Source organism: Oxyura jamaicensis, chromosome 9 (assembly GCF_011077185.1).
Source record: "Oxyura jamaicensis isolate SHBP4307 breed ruddy duck chromosome 9, BPBGC_Ojam_1.0, whole genome shotgun sequence".
Taxonomy (NCBI): domain Eukaryota; kingdom Metazoa; phylum Chordata; class Aves; order Anseriformes; family Anatidae; genus Oxyura; species Oxyura jamaicensis.
Window position 1 is genome coordinate 16,301,194 of NC_048901.1, and position 15,402 is coordinate 16,316,595.

General features: G+C 52.3%; 1 protein-coding gene across 2 annotated transcripts in view; it reads left to right on the forward strand.

Moving 5' to 3' along the window:
* Positions 1–15,402, forward strand: part of DIS3L2 (DIS3 like 3'-5' exoribonuclease 2) — a 187,540-nt gene that overhangs the window by 164,372 nt on the left and 7,766 nt on the right. For both annotated transcript variants that reach the window (XM_035334655.1, XM_035334656.1), the window contains 2 exons: positions 12,436–12,619; positions 13,978–14,064. In XM_035334655.1, coding sequence (XP_035190546.1) covers positions 12,436–12,619; positions 13,978–14,064 — 271 coding nt within the window. The remainder of the gene's footprint in view (positions 1–12,435; positions 12,620–13,977; positions 14,065–15,402) is intronic.

A 15,402-nucleotide genomic window follows, 5' to 3' on the forward strand; every position in this document is an offset into this window, starting at 1 on the left:
AAATCTTTCCACAGTTCATTTCAAGCTCCCTTTCTTCTTCCCAGCCATTCCCAGGCCAGTTTGGGGCGCGGATGGGAGACTGCGTCTCTGGCTGCAACTTGCAGGATGTTAAATAACAATGGGAGAGCGGCTTTCACAGGCCATGCGGTGTGCCTGAGCTGCACGTACCAGAAGCTGCGTTTCCCATGCCTTGACGTTCAGCCCGTCCACACGTCACTTCTTTCAGTACGAGCTCTGTCTCCGTGTGTTGTGGAGCAAGCCGAAATGGGGCTGGTGCCACTCCTGCTGCAGAAGGACGCTCTAGGAAGTTGCTGGTCTCCTGACAGCAGTAAGTGAGGACGGAAAACATGGGCAATAGCAGACGCTGTTGTACCCCCTGTGCGGTTACCAGGTTCATGTAATCCCTGCCTCTTCCTGGATACTTGGATTGTGTGCTTTGACTGGCACGAGACCCCTTTCTCTCGACACCTCTTGGCACAGTCACATTGGTGCTGCAGGCAGTGATTCGTGGTGGTTTTGTCCCCTGCTGAACCTGGCTAGTGAAGAGCGTCTGATGGAGCTTCACTGGCCTCCTCCTGATTTAACTTGTTGACTGGTTGGAAGAAACTCCCAAACCTTTTACTCTGACGTTGTTGAACAACCCTTGATAGAGCCGGGCAGCTTTTTGGTGTCATGCTCCAGGAAAGACATGGCAGTGCATCTGGCTTCCCCAGGTGCTCCCAACGTGTTCTCACCTGTGTGACCAGAGCATCAGGGACCTACTGGGGGGCAGCAGGCATTGTGGCCCCTTGTTCTTCTCCCATCCCACGGTGTTTTCAGGGGAAGGAGAAGGGCCCTCTGCTCAATCTGAGCTTGGAAGGTGCAGCACACACTGGCGACGTGGGCTGTGTCAGGCTGGCACTACACAGATTTGCAAATGGCTGGCCCAGTGGGTAGAGCTGGTGGCCAAAGAGAAGTCCAGGACCTGAGTTGCTTCCATTTGAGTGCCGAGTCAGGCATGATAAGCCAAGTTGCCAGGAAGGAATTTGCCTGGTTGGGATCCAGCCACCATTAGGGCCTGAGTCACTCACCCCGAGGTTTGCAGCACTGTGGAGGTGCCGTGCCAGGGCTGGAGCCATCCTCGCACTTCCAACAGCGGATCCTTCACAGGTGACTTTCCACGGTGATTCCCAGTGTGGACTGGCACTGGGAAAGGGGAGGGCAGTGCCATCCAATGTGGGATGGTGGTGTAGAAACAAAAGGCAGATTTAACACTGTGCTTCCTTCTTCTAGACATACGGAGGTACCCTGTTCATTCAAGGGTTAAGCTGTCTGAGAGATGCAGCACCCAGGGCCAGGTATCTGTCAGGCCTGGACTGGAGGCTCGCCGAGACATGGGGATATATGGTTTTATTTCTGTTTTGTCATGTGGAGATTACTATGCAATGTCTGTGGACAAGAAAGCTCTGGGGCATCTTAGGATATGCCCTGTGCTCCAAAAGAGCTTGTTGTTTTGGCTTTGCAATGCTCATATGCAAAGGCAAGATTTGATGCCTGAAGTGCTCCTTTTCCAAGGATTAAAAGGCACTGGCGAGGCTCTGCAAGATGACTGTATTGCAAATCTTATCATGATCCAGTGCTGAGATCCGTTGGTTTCAGCAGCACGGATGTGATGACAGATCTGTGTGTCTGCTTTTTGGTGATGATAGATTTTTTCAGAAGGTTGATCTGCGCCACTGACCTCTGGTTGCAGCTCCCAGGCTCCCAGCTCTGAAGCCTGGAAGGTGGCATTGCAAGGGCTCTTCTTCATCACATCTGTGTCCTTCATTTTAACCAAACTTCCTTTGATCCAATAAAACCCCGGCCCAGAGGAGCAGTTTCAGAGTGTTGTTGTGGACTTAGCTTTGGTTGCTTTGCCCTTAGGTGCAGCTGAGTGACCCACATGAGGCAGTGGAGGAAGCAGCAGGAATAACCAGGTTAGCTCTCCTGTTGCGCCAGCCAGGGGCTGAGACATTTGCTATCTTCACCCAGCAGCACGTGAGGTTTTGCAGATCTTGGTGTGAACAGAGCTTGTTCTCTCTTTTATATGATCTCAGGAGAGTGTGAAACAAAGTCCTTTCTTACCCATCCAACTCTGCAGAGTTGTCATATCCATCTCTGGCCTTTAAGCAGGTGATTCTTCCTTGCATACAGCAATAGGTCGCAGGCCACCCTCCCTTAAGCTGCTGTGGTCTCATTGGAGCTACCTCATCTATCTGTCAGTCTGTACGTAGCTCTAGCTGGAGAAGAGCAGACCTCTGTCACTACAACTGTGCACCCTCCTCTCGCACTTCTCTGGCAGCAAGCGTGCTATTAAACGCCTGCTCCCACGCTGCTTGGCTTTCTCTGTTGTGTGCCGAACTTCAGGAGGATGTTTAGCTATTTCTTCTCAACCCCATTGCGTAAATGAGGCTAATTTCAGCCTTCCGTGATGTGTGGGCTCGCTGGAACGTGACCGTAAATCCAGGCCTGAACATTTTCTTGTAATGGACGGGGTGGCGATACTGCATTGCTGCCTTTAACCTCAGGCTGTCCTCAGACCAAGCCAGAATCTTCACAGCCCCATGCCGGTAAATCAAGTAGCTTTTGAATCAATGCACATAAATGTCAAGGGAGACAAGTTACAGATGGAAAAGACCTATTGCACCTTGAGCCTGTCCCGCTGCAGAGGGGATGAGGAACTCTCAGGAATTTGTGGTGTTGTTCCAGACCTGCCCACTGAGGCCAGGCAGGGTGAGAGCTGTGCCTGGGGGAAATGTGGGGTCAGGGGAGATTGCCTGAATTTCCTGCAGCTTTTCCATCCTGCTCATCTCTTTGCATTTCATTCCCTTGGCTTTATTTTTGGGAAAGAAAACTGTTGTTGGTTGTATGTTCAATAAACCTGATATGTTAGTTCTCCTGCTCATTGTTTTTCACACAGGGCTATGCCTGACTTTTCTTTAGAAGCATGTTTTTCTCACCTAATATTTAGTTTAAGATTGTAGGAGCTGGATGTAAAACCTTCTGGGACGTCTTAATCTGCCAAGAGGCTGCCTGAAAACAGAAGTTATCCAGAGTATTTCAGTAGTCTCTGCTTAGAAAACAGCACCCCCAAATCCTGTGTTGCCCATTTGCCTTTCATCCCCTTGCCAACTATTGTCGGTTGTTTTAACCCCGATCTGGTGTCCGTGTCCCGTGTACCTTGCTCCCCTCCCCTTAGGGTTTCCATGTCTTTGAAAGTCTTGGTAACCAGAGCGTTCGTGTGTTGTGCTTTGCAATCATTTCAGACCAAGAATAATACGCCTGGAGCCAGCTGGATCCCTCAGTCCATATTGATACAACTATTCCCCTTAACCTGCCCACACTCAGTGCTACAACTGCAAATCTGAGGTCGGACAGTGATGGACAGCACTGTGAGCCCTGCTGCACGGCCACGGCCCTGCCTGGAAAGCAGCCCCACAGCCGGCAGCAGATGTATTTGGGTGCCCACTGGGGACCTCGCAAGGCTGAACATGTTTTCCTGACATGGATCTGCTCAGAACTGGTGGTCCTGGTGGTTGCTTTAATTCCCTTGATCTGCAGCCAGTCTCTCCTGAGAAATCCTCTCAGGCAAGGCCCTTGCTAAAGGCTGGCCAGTCTGGGTGATGGCTCCTCCTGGAGTTCTTTACCTATAAGCCCAAACAGCACTTAGAAGCGTGGTTAAGAACTGGATCAAGGACCCAGTAGGGCTGTGAGGTAGTTATCCTTGGAGATTGCTAGAACTCAAGTGGAAAAAGCCGATCTGATCCAACTTTGAAGTTAGCCTGCATTGAGCTGGAGGTTGGACCAGATATGCAGAACAAAAGAGAGGATATTTAGCAAGTCACTGCCTGGCTTTCACTTCGTGAACATCAGGGGAGACATGTTGGGTCATTGAGCCACCGCTGCTTTTGTCTGCCAGATTATTTAGGTTGTGCATCACTTTGGTATTCTACACTTTTTTTTTTCTTTTTTTTTTTTTTTCTTTTTTTTTTTTTGTTCAGTTCTTCATGAGCTTTTGCAGACTCTTGCTTGTTTGTCCCTGGGTCACATCCAGGTTGGTAGATGGATGCTGCCCCCAGTCATTGGCCATCTCTGGGTGTGCTGCCAGTCTGGGATGTTCATCCCAACTTTATTTCCCACTGTCCCTAAGTTTGTTTCATGCTTTGGAAGTAATCAACTCTTTAGTGTCAGGTAAGCTGGGAAAAAGCATAACCAAAGATTCAAAGGAGAAACATGTGTAGGGTCTAAGTCTCCTCAGCTGCAATGGCTGGTAGAGCATTAGGTGATGGGGGGACATGGTACAGGGAGGCCAGTTCTAGCAGTCTGTGACTCCCTGGGGCACTATCAGTTCGCTAGGTGATTAACTGTTTGCTTCTCCCTTAACGAAAATTTGTCTCGGATTAAAGCACTGTAATAGAAAGCTCAGGTTCTGGAGCAGTCCCAAGTGTAGGTTAATGTTTACAAGCTATCAGCTTCTGGTCTTATCTCCAACCCTTGCTGGCACAGAGATAAAATCCTTTTAAAAATCACTTTTGATCTTTCTGGTTCATGACATGCCGCTAGTAAGACACTTTCCATATGAAACTGGTAAATGTCTTAATGGAAATGTAAGTTTTTCTCATCCTTTCAGGGGCCAGTAACAGATGAGGAGCCCCCTACATACAAGGGCCGTGACTTTATAATGGAGCATAAGTGATGGACAGTATCTCTGCAGGATAGTCATGCTAGGAAATGTCAGAATGTTATTTCTGCCTCAGTGGCTTAAGATCATCTGTTTACCTAATGGACTTACATTTGCATTTTGCAGGTGTTGTGTTAATATTAATGTGTTGTCTGAATTGTTAATATTCCTTCACTTCAATGTTACATTAATGAAGGCTGCAGGGGATGGAAAAAAAGACCTGACTAATTAATTAAATGGGCAAAAAGCATCTTTAACTTTCCATCGTGCTGCCCTTTGCTTCCACCTAATGGGTCTTGGCATTTCTGGTCAGCAGCCATGTAACACATGCTGCTGTATGGAGCACTCAGCAATGGACTTGCTAATTTTTCTGACCCATAAATCACTTGCGTAAACTTTTAACTGTGAGGAAAAGTGCCTTTCATTCCTGCTTCCTCGTTTCAATGGGAAATGCAGCCTGATAACAGGCGCTGCTGGGCTGATGTGTGGGGCTGGAGACTTTCACGTCAGGAGGGGGGTTGTCTGCATTTCTTCAGGAATTCTTTCCATTCCCCTCTTAGCCGGACTCTGGATGACATTAATATTATGTGTCTATGAAAGTATTCTTGTCATAAGGTCTGCTTTCAGAGCCAGTCACCTATCAAGCTGTACATCTCAGGAATGTGGACCGCCAGCCCTCAGTCCTGCTATGGTAGGGTATTTTCCCTCTCCTAGTTGCTGTCCCAGATCTGATTTTTTTTTTTTTTTTTTTTTTTTTTTTACTCCACCTGCAATTCCTTTGGATTGGAGAAAACTGTCTTGGGTCCCTGCTCAGGCTCTGGGTGGCTGGGCAGCATCCTAAAGTATTCCTGAAAGTGAGGTTTTCCAGCCCAGGTGGTGATTGCCCCTACGAGACCCATTAAAGAAAGACCCATTAGAGAACATTAAATGCTGAACACAGCATTTAGTTGTGTGCATTAGTGGTCACCAGTTATCCCCCTCTGCGGAGGGCGAGCAGAGCCCTAACCATCCTTCTGGGGCTCCTCTGGGACATGAGATCTCCATGAGCCAGTGGCTCTCTTGATCTGATCTTGATCCTTGGGAAGCTGACCTGGGAATCCCGAGCTGCACAGCTCTTGGAGCTAAACACAGGGACTGCGGGCCCTTTACATCATCTTCCCCACAGGGACATGCTTAGGCACAGTGACCACAGAAATCTGGTAGTCCTGAGAAAAATTTGGAGACCGCTGCAGCTGGGGCCGAAGGAGCTGCTGAAGCCAGGCCTCCATGTCCTGTGTGGCTGAGCGTGTGGGTGCTGTTCTACGCTTCCCTCCCTGGCCTGTGGCAGTTGAAGATGCTGTTTGGCACAGAAGGGCACTTGAGCTTCATGCCAGGACTCTGAAGGTTGTCGCCAATTTGCATGAAAAGGAACACACTGCAGTCATATTAACATTTAATGAAGAGGCACAGCCTGCAGAGACCACGTCCTCTGCAAGTCTCGTTTCGGTTAGATGCCGCTTCCTTCACCACTTAGGCCAAGATGGGACAGGGGGGCTTTGGGACAGGGGCAGGCTTTGCCTGTATCCCCTTCACACAGATCTCAGGCAAGGCTGAGGAGCAAGAGGCCAGGAGGAGAGCGGTTGCCATCGGTGCGGCCTAGTACCAAGAGGCGCTGAAGGCCCTGCGGCTGCTTGCGCTGTCCTCAGCGCTCCGACGTCTGGCCTGACATTGTGCTGCCAGATGAAGTCAGCTCTTCTGTGTAAAGCCCTGTCAATAATTTCAAAGGAAATAAGGCAAATGGTTGAGGTTTTGCCTTGCGGTTTAAATCCCCGTGTGCAAACCTGGTACATCAGGCTTTAAGCAATTAATTCCTAATCATGCCAAATGCCTTCAGTGGCCCAGCGTCAGGACTGGGAGCTTAAAGTTTTCCACTGTAGCGCACTTAATTTGGATAAAGTGAAGGGAGTGGTATCGTGGCATTCCCAGTCTGAAGGTGCGAGAGTGGCCAGCAAATGGCATTTGTATTCAGAAAGCCCTCTCGTGCATTTGTGTTCTAGGCATCCATTACAGGGAAGGCACCATAGCTAATAAAAAGGGCATTCATTATACCCCGGAAAGGGAGTTCATTAGAGGGAAAAGCCATTCTAGCTTAGTAAGAAATGAATCTGAAACTGCCTCAGAGCTGCTATTCTCATCAAGTTTCAATGTTAACAGTTTTAACCAAGAGCTAATTGAGCAATCTCAGAAAGTGGAGTAATTCCGTTATTCAGCTCTGCTTTGTTCAAGGCTACCACTAGCTGAGAAAGGAGCACAAATGACTTTCATCAGGCCAGGAACCACCGGTGTTCTTGCCTTTTACTCCTTTTTCTTTCAAAAATGTAGGGCTTTCGGTCTTCTGGCCATTGTCATTGGCAAAGTGATCTCCACACCAACATGGCAAGGCTCATGTATAATGCTGCGATCCAGTTCTTGGAAAACAGGGGATTTAATTTTCATAACTCTTGAAGCAGCAATGCATGGCTGAAGATGCTTCTGTTGGGTAGGCAGAGTGTCACCAGGAGGACGGTACACCGTTCTTGCTGGATTTTGCATGGAAAAGGGCCATCACAAGCTGCAGTCCAGCTACTAGCCAAAGAAAAAGTCGTACCATATTCAACATCTTTGGACTTAGCACTTTGGAGAGAATGTGTTGTGGAGAACTGTGATGCTGTTTGTTTACCACTTTCCTTTGGCAGCTGCTGCTGTTTGGGTGCGTTGTGGTGCGCAGTGCTGCTCGCAGGCTTTTGCAGAAGGTGACTTTCTCATGGTGAGCACAGCAGGATTTAGAGTCACATTCCCAGGAGGTGGCTGTGGATCTGTTTGTTATGAGATTGCGCTGCCGCGATAATCCCCTGCAAGACAGCAGAGAGGGGGGGCTCTCAGTGATGTAGTGCCCTCGGTAGGGGATCTGTATCCATCAGTGTCTCTAGAGCCTGCTCAGATACGCATGAACAGACCAGGGCTTCCTTTTCTGTGCACCAGCTTCCCATGGCACTGTTTGATTCAAATGCAAACCAAGCATGATGCCTTCACAGCTCTTCTGCCCTCTCCCTGTTTGGATCCGGCATGGAGCTGACAAGCAGGCATGTAGCAGTGGGCTGAGAAACCAGAGGCCCTGATGTCTGGCCAAAGCACAGAGCAGGGACAGAAATCTCATCTGCACAGTCACACAGAGCTTGGGAAGGGGGTTGTACAGCAAAAGCATTTGTTCCCCATGCAGGGGGAGCAAATGCTTTGAGGGCAGACAGGATGGAAATTAACAGATGGGGTTTTGTAGTCGGATAGGGAAAAGAAATTTGGTAACCTCTGCGGAAATGATTCGGTCACATTTGGCCCAGGTCTGCGATGCTGGAGAGATGCTGGGGTTTACCTGGTGGCAGCTCACCTGAGTGGCTGGACTCCAGCTCAGAACGGTTCAGATCTCTCCCTTTGGGAGCAGGTTGCCCCGGTGAGCTAGCTACGTGTGGAGAGGGGACCAACTTCTCCAGTCTGCCAAAAGCAAGAAAAACCCTACGGTGGGAGAGCAAGGTGGTGATTTGGGTTATCTCTGTGTCTGTGCCTCAGCTATGAGAACACTTCCATTGCCAGGGATGCAGCCAGCGGTTACATCTTGCAGAAGAAGAGGGAAGTGAAGGAGAAGGCATGGGGGAAGAGCTGGGCTCATTTGTGCAGCCGTACCTCGCTGTCATTTGCTCTGAAGCCTGGGGGTCTGTTAGGCTGGTTGGTGGACGGGGCAGATGTTTTAATGTCACTTTGCTTTAATCAAGCTGCCTGCCTTGTTCCTGCACTTACTGGATTGCAAACAAAGTACTTCTTGTCTCTTCCATGCGGCGAACATTGCTTAGCTAATGTCATTTGTCAAGTTAATCATGGAGAGTGGGCACTTCGATGGCTGCTGGATAGCCTGGCCACATTGCCATGGAAGCAAGCAGCCGAACAGCTAGTTGCCCTGCTTTGCTCTGTAGAGCTTTGGCATGAGAAGCCAGTATTTTATTTGCCGTCAACAAAACAACTCGCATCCTCAGCGAGTAGTTTTTCAAGGTTGACGTCAAGGGATTGGAAAGGGTCTAGCTAACCTTGTGCAGAGCAGATAATAAAGCAGCTAAAGCAGCTCCAGGGTCTGAATGTACAGCTCCTCTCTCCATGTCCCACGGATGCTTGGCTCTGGCAGGAGCTGTACGAGAAGAGTTACAGCCCAGCAGCTTGGCTCTGGGGCTGCTGTCGAGGTGTCGTCGGTCCTTCTCAGCTGGGTGGTTTCGTAGGTGCTTATTTGCCTTGCAGGAGCCGTGGCCATCATCATTTAAGGTGCTTTGAAAAGCATCGAGTCCTGTGTTTTAAGACCATCTCCGAAGCCTGCAGTCTCGGTGGATTGTAGGAGCTGGCACGCTTTGATCACGTTTGAGACTCGGAGGCGAGTTCTTTAGAAACCCATACACTCCGGCTGACCTCTTGCATAAGGCAGGGTATAGAGTTTCACCCACTAACTCCTGCACCGAGCCCATAATTCATAAGCAAAATCTGGGTATTGAAAGAGCAGCAGAAGATGCTTATGTACGTTTCAGAGCTCTCGAGCCGTCCCACCCCTCCCTCCCGTCCCTCTCACATGTGCATGAGCTAAATGATGCATGGAACAGGTTTGGAAACGCTCCCTCCTGCAGCCCGGGCGAGCGGGACAGCTGGTATCTGCAGGCACCTTCGCGAAGGACAGCCACCTGCCAGCCCCCGGCCCGCTCTGCGGAACAGCGGAGGAAACCTCGCATGAGCACGGAAAGGGCAAAAGTTCAGATGAGATTGTTTATGGGATTTTATGGAGGCGGGAGCCAAGGATAGCTCAGCTAATCCAGAGGAAACTGTAGCGATGGCGTTAGGCTGCATTTCACATGGGATTCATTCGGTGCACATTCAGATGGACTAGCCTTTCTGTCTCCATTTTTTTTAGCCATGAAATATTTTTCTTTGCGCTCCTGTCTGCCAGCCGCACCGAGCCAAGCTCCAAGCTCGGCTGTTCTGAGAAAAAGAAGAAGAAGAAAAAAAGAAAACCCTCTTGTCATTGACCTCCCGATGAGTTACGGGGTGGCAGCATGGTTGCTGGTGCAGATCACAGCCGGTGCTGGCCCCTGTATGACCTAGAGCTGGGAAGTGTCCTCTGTGTTTCACCTCATCTGTGTTCTCCGCTCCTCGCGAGGGCAAACCCCAGCTGTGTCTCCCAAAGCCTGCCCCTGCCCTGGGCAAGTGAATGAGATGAGGAGCTTTTCAACTCCAAATCTCTGTGGTCATCCCCTGCACCCTGCCATGGGTCCAAAGCTCGTGGGTGCTTCCCAGTAAGGTTTTCCTGCCCGTGCTGTCAACCCAACCGTGCGCCAGGTACCTCGTCTCGATGCCGGCTGTCTTTGATGCTGCCTGGGAGCTGATTCTCCAGGTGTGGGGGTGCAGAACAGAGAGGGAGAGATTTTGCAGAGGAAAAATCTCTTGGTTTTCCTTTGGGTGTCAAAGCGTCCCTGACAGGAAGGCTCTCAGGTGTTAGCTTCAGTTCAGCAGATGCAATGGCAGAACGAGGATATGCCCAGAAGGTTTAAAAGCCCAAAGCCCTAAAATGATAAAACAAAACTTATTAATCAGGTGAAAATTGCAACCAGCCCTAAGTGTCGCTGCAGGTAGGAGGTAAAGGCTTCACACCTGGGAGCACCAGGAGGAAGAAGAACCACAGGGGCTGCCTGAGCACTTGCTGGTGGTGCTCATCTCCAGGACATGAGATAAGCACATGGTGCCTGTGGCAAAGAGGAGATCCTGTTCGCAGGTGTTCATTGCTTTGTATTCAGAAATGGTTTTGCAACTCATTCCTTCGAGGCTGCATCTTGAAGAAGGCGCAGGCACCCCATGGGCAGCTTTTGCCCTTGTGTGCATCTGTTCGCAGCCCGTGCCGTTCGTTGCTCATTGCTACGAGCTGGGTCGGGGCAGAAAGGCCTCCTCAGGTCTCCTTGGGCTCTGCAAGCGTGTGCATGGTCCCTACTGCTGTCTGCGAGCACAGTGCCTGGGTGAGAACTGCTGGATTCAGCCGCTCCTGCGAGACGGGGATGCTGCAGCCTGCTGGCCACGCACCCCTGGGCACGGCGTGGCTGGGGCAGCGGGGTGCCCAGCACCCTTGGGCCATGCTGTCCCACAGCCCCCAGGCGCGGGTGACCATAGAGGGACCGATGTTGCCATCTGCTGGCTTAGCTGCACAGGAGCAGCAAGAGCTTTGCTCGGCCCTCTTGGAAGTCGCCCATCCCAAGCACGCACGGCCCCAGCACTCCTGCGCAGGGCTGCGGGCACGCTGACCGCGCTGCCCCAGCCCATGACCTTCTGGTAGCATCTGCCGTTCAGCTGGTGCTTTAGGGGATGGGATCAGTCCCTTCCCATTTAGGCTGTGCCTCCCCGCACTGCCTGTGCCACAGCCTGTCCCTCCTGCCCTCCCGAAAGGCTTTGAAACGTTGGCCTCTCGGCAGCAAGAAGCTTCCCAGCGCTGGGAGAGCCCACAAAGCTCTTGTTAAGGGAGCTCCCTCCCATTAAAGATGAGCCTTTCCACTGCTGATTACAACCAGCGTGTGCTAATTCCTCCGCTGGGCTCATCATTAATTATTTCCTTTCTCTTCTGAGTCTTTGGCACGTTCTCCCGGGCTGGGAGCGCATCGCAGCTGGAGCACGTACCCCGGGAGCGCAGCGCCCTGCACATCCCACCGGGGTGATGCCCCCGGCAGGGGCAGGGGGCTGCAGGACACCAGCTCCATCCCAGATCCCCCGGAGCAGCCCTACAAAACTGCTGTGTGGCGGCAGTGGGGCTGGGCCGGCGTCATCAGTAATAGCTCGCTTGGGCATTGCGTGGAGCCTGAGGTTACTTCTGGAAATCTATTATCTTTTTTGGCAATTAGGGCCGGTTAGGAGCCTTGGGAATACGTGCAGCAAATAGCAGGAAGCCCGGTTAAGCACATCTCGTTGTTTATCTGAGCCCAGTTAAAACAAGTCTCCCGTGGCACGGCCCTACAGCGGGCAGCAAAACCCGTAATGCTCCACAGCCCATCCCCAGCGCTGGGGCTGCTTCTCTTTGCGGCGTGCAGCCCCGGGGATTTCCGCTCAGTGAGTCTGGAGGCAGAAGGGGGGAGCTCACCCAGCCTGAGAAACCCTCAGGAGGTCCCACCAAGAAGCACCCGAGGTCCTTGCACTGCTGGGATGCCGGAGGGATCTCGGCACAGCACGGCAGGAAGGCAGGGCTGCGTGGCGGGCCCCGACCACACATGTCGGTCTCGGGATGGAAACAGCGAGACGCTGTTTTCTCTGGACCGAGAAGACAGCGGCGCGTGTTTGTTTTCCGTGCTATCTCTTGCACAGCGTTTGTTTTGCTTGTCGAGCATTTCAGGAGATACAATGACCTAAAGGGAGATTATTTTATCCTAATTTAAGCTGTCAATTTATCGCTGACTTCTGCCTGCCTGTACCGGTAGAAAGGCCGCCCCGAGGCCCCGGGGGAAACCGCTGCTAGAAAGTGAGAATTTGGGGGGGGGATTTGCTGCAGTCTCACATCTAATCTTCCTTTCTAACAGCCGCTGCAAGCTGCTCCCTCATCCGCCCGTGTCCTGTTAGTCCCCATTGCTCTGGACTGGCCAGTAGCTAATAAATGGCTTCGCTTCCCAGGGGAACCCCCTCTCTAACCGGCACCCGGGGTTGTGTTTCTCCTGCTGCAGGCTGGTCGAGGAGTTCATGCTGCTGGCGAACATGGCCGTGGCCCATCAGATCTACCGCTCCTTCCCCGAGCAGGCCCTGCTTCGCCGTCACCCGCCGCCCCAGACCAAGCTGCTGAAAGACCTGATGGAGTTCTGCAACCAAGTCGGCCTCGACATCGACTTCAGCACCGCGGGGACCCTGCATGTGCGTGCGCTGGCCTGGCGGGGACTGCAGGGGCGAAGCGGGGGTGGTTGTGTGATGGTGTACTTGCAAGGCGTGGTTTATCCCCTGCCCTGTCTCTCCCTGTTCCTCCTCGAGGCAGAGGTGCGAGGAGCACTGAGAGGCCACCATCCTTCAAGCCCCTGCTGCACTGGTGGGAGAGCATTGCTGCCGAGTGAAGGGGAGGAAGGAGAGCAGCAGTGCCAGGTCCAGGCAGGGCTTTCAGGACAAAAAGCACCCGTGCAGTCACCCCAGGCTCCACCAAGCTCTGCTGGATGAGTCCAAGCCGAGCCAGTAGCTATTCCATGCCAAAACAAAGTACCTCCTTCCTTGCTCTTGACCCCACCAGTGCTGAGCAGGGGTGGCCCAGCTTGTCCTGCTCAGGCTGAGCTTGGAGAAGGGTGAGAAGGCCTTGTAAGTCACCCAGTTCCTCCCCTCTGTGCAAAGTAGGGCAATAGGAAGGATGTCTCGGTGCAGGGACACCTTCTGGGACACCCCGATTTCCTTTCTTTGCCTTCTTGGGAGATCCTGGGCGGGTTACTTGCTCTGTATCACAGGGGAGGTAGCTCTGAAAGGAGGTGTTTCTGTCTGGACTGCTGGACATCTTAGGGAGGGGAGGGAAGGGGGAATGGGAAGGACCGGAGAGCAGTGCTGGGAAAGGTAAGGCGCAGCCAGCATGGGAAGGATCGGAGCGATCCTCTGTCCCGAGGCTGAACTCCAGCTGAACAGCGCAGGTTCCAGGATTTTCTTTACTCGTTGCAACTGGGCTGTGGATAATCCTCCGTTAATCACATCCCCGCTGGCCTCCCTCACGCCCCTCCATCGGCTGGGACTGCTTTCCCCGCTCGCTGGCTGTGACCAAGCTATGGCAGCAGACACGGGGCTGCGCGCTCAGCTCCTCTTCCATGCTCTGAACTCTCGCAGCCCCTTCCTTGCTGGGAGCCCCAGGTGGTGACCTCCCATCCCCACGTCTCCCCAGAGTCCCATTAGCATGTGTGCTGAAGCTCTCGGTGTCTGGATGGGAGCCAGACACAGGTCAGGAGACGGGTTACAAGTTCTTTTGCATGCTGCACGGCCACCAGCGGTCCCTGTGCTCCCTGCCTGCAGCCCCGTGAGGTGGCTCAGTGCTCAGAAGCCCTGTGTGCAGTCCCGGTGGGGCTGTGCTATCTGATGGGACCAGAGCACAACCCAGCTTTCCGTGTGCTCCTTGTTATATGAGGGGACTTGCAGGGAAAAGAGGATTTGGGCTCCGATGAGCTGCTGTTCTCCCCAGTACGATCCGTCTGATTCCCCCTATTGCCACAACCTCCCAGCTCTGAAAACTGTCTCTTCTTCTCCTCCAGAAAAGCTTAAATGAAACATTTGGGGCTGACAAATACTCCGAAGCCAGGAAAGAAGTGCTGACCAACATGTTCTCCAGGCCCATGCAGGTAAGACCCGCACCATGCTGTCAGACACACCTGCTGTGGCTCTCTGCTGTGGCTCTCTGCTGTGGCTCCATCTTCACCCTGGCCCTTTCTGCATTGTCGTAGCTCATCATTTCATTGCAGGAGAGCGAATGGATTCCGAGCTCAGTGCTGTGGGGCTCCCAGCAGTTTCCCCCCAGTGCTTTCAGCCCCATGCAGCTGGCATTGCGGATATCCCCCGGGCAGCAGAGCTTTACTGGATGGCAGGGTCAGGCTGAGCCTTTCCTCGTGCCCCGCAGTGCCCCTTTGGGGTTGCAGCATTTCACACGTGGAAGTTACATGCAGGATGCTAGCAGGTTCACAAGGACCCAGCGGGCACCATGAAGAGCTGGCTCGTGTTCGTGCCAGCCCCTCATGTTGCAGTATCCAAACGGGCTTCTTGTCCACAGAAGGACTCAGGAGTCAGAACAAAGCAGCGCTGTGGGACTGGCCACAGATCACAGTTTGGTACCAGCCGTGTGCTCTTAGAAGCAGGAAAGCTCTGGAAACCCTTTGGTCTCCCCCCAAGGCCAAGAAACCTTCTGTAAAGGTCTGTGCAGTGGAGGCTTGTTGTGCTGCTCCCAGTGATGGCCATGTTTGATGCATCTGCAGCTCAGGACACTTACTTGGGTGCTTATCACCATCAAAAAAAAAGCTTTTATGAAGCGTCTGCCTTTCTGTATTTGCAGCCGGGCATAGTGCAGCCTCTTCTGAGGGAAGTCCTACCCCACAGGGAAAAGGGGCATGTTGCTGGAACGGTCTCTCTGCTGTGGCCTGCTGATCGCTGCAGGAATGAATCATCTTCCCAACATCGCTCATTTCACTGTCACTCTTCTAAATTAGCTCATTTGCTCCATTTACTCATTAGCAGTTGCCTGAAGTCCTGCTGTACTTTAGTGACTTAATGCTTGCAAGCGGAACTGGGGACCAAAGGCATTCAGCAAATCACCTCCTCGTGTGTGTGCTCAGCTCAGGAGTGCTGCTTTGTAGGTAGTGTCCTCTGGAGCTGGCTGTGTTGTCCCAGATCCCGTGTCCTGCCTTGGTTTGTCCTGGTCCCTTCTGTCACATCTTCCTTTGCTGGTGGAAGGTGCTAACAGGTGACGTGCGTTCCTTGGGGTCCCTCCGTGGTCCTGCTGACTGTGGTGCAAACCTGGAGCAAGCCCAGCCGCTGGCTGGGAGGCACGAGCAAGGCAGAAGGAACTTGGCTCTGCGCTGACATGGAGGAGGTGATGAGATTTTTGGGACTCAATGACTTGCTCAGATCTTCTCTCTGTGGTCAGAGAGGTGGCGGGTGTGCTCCGAAATACCTCCAGGTGCCTCTTG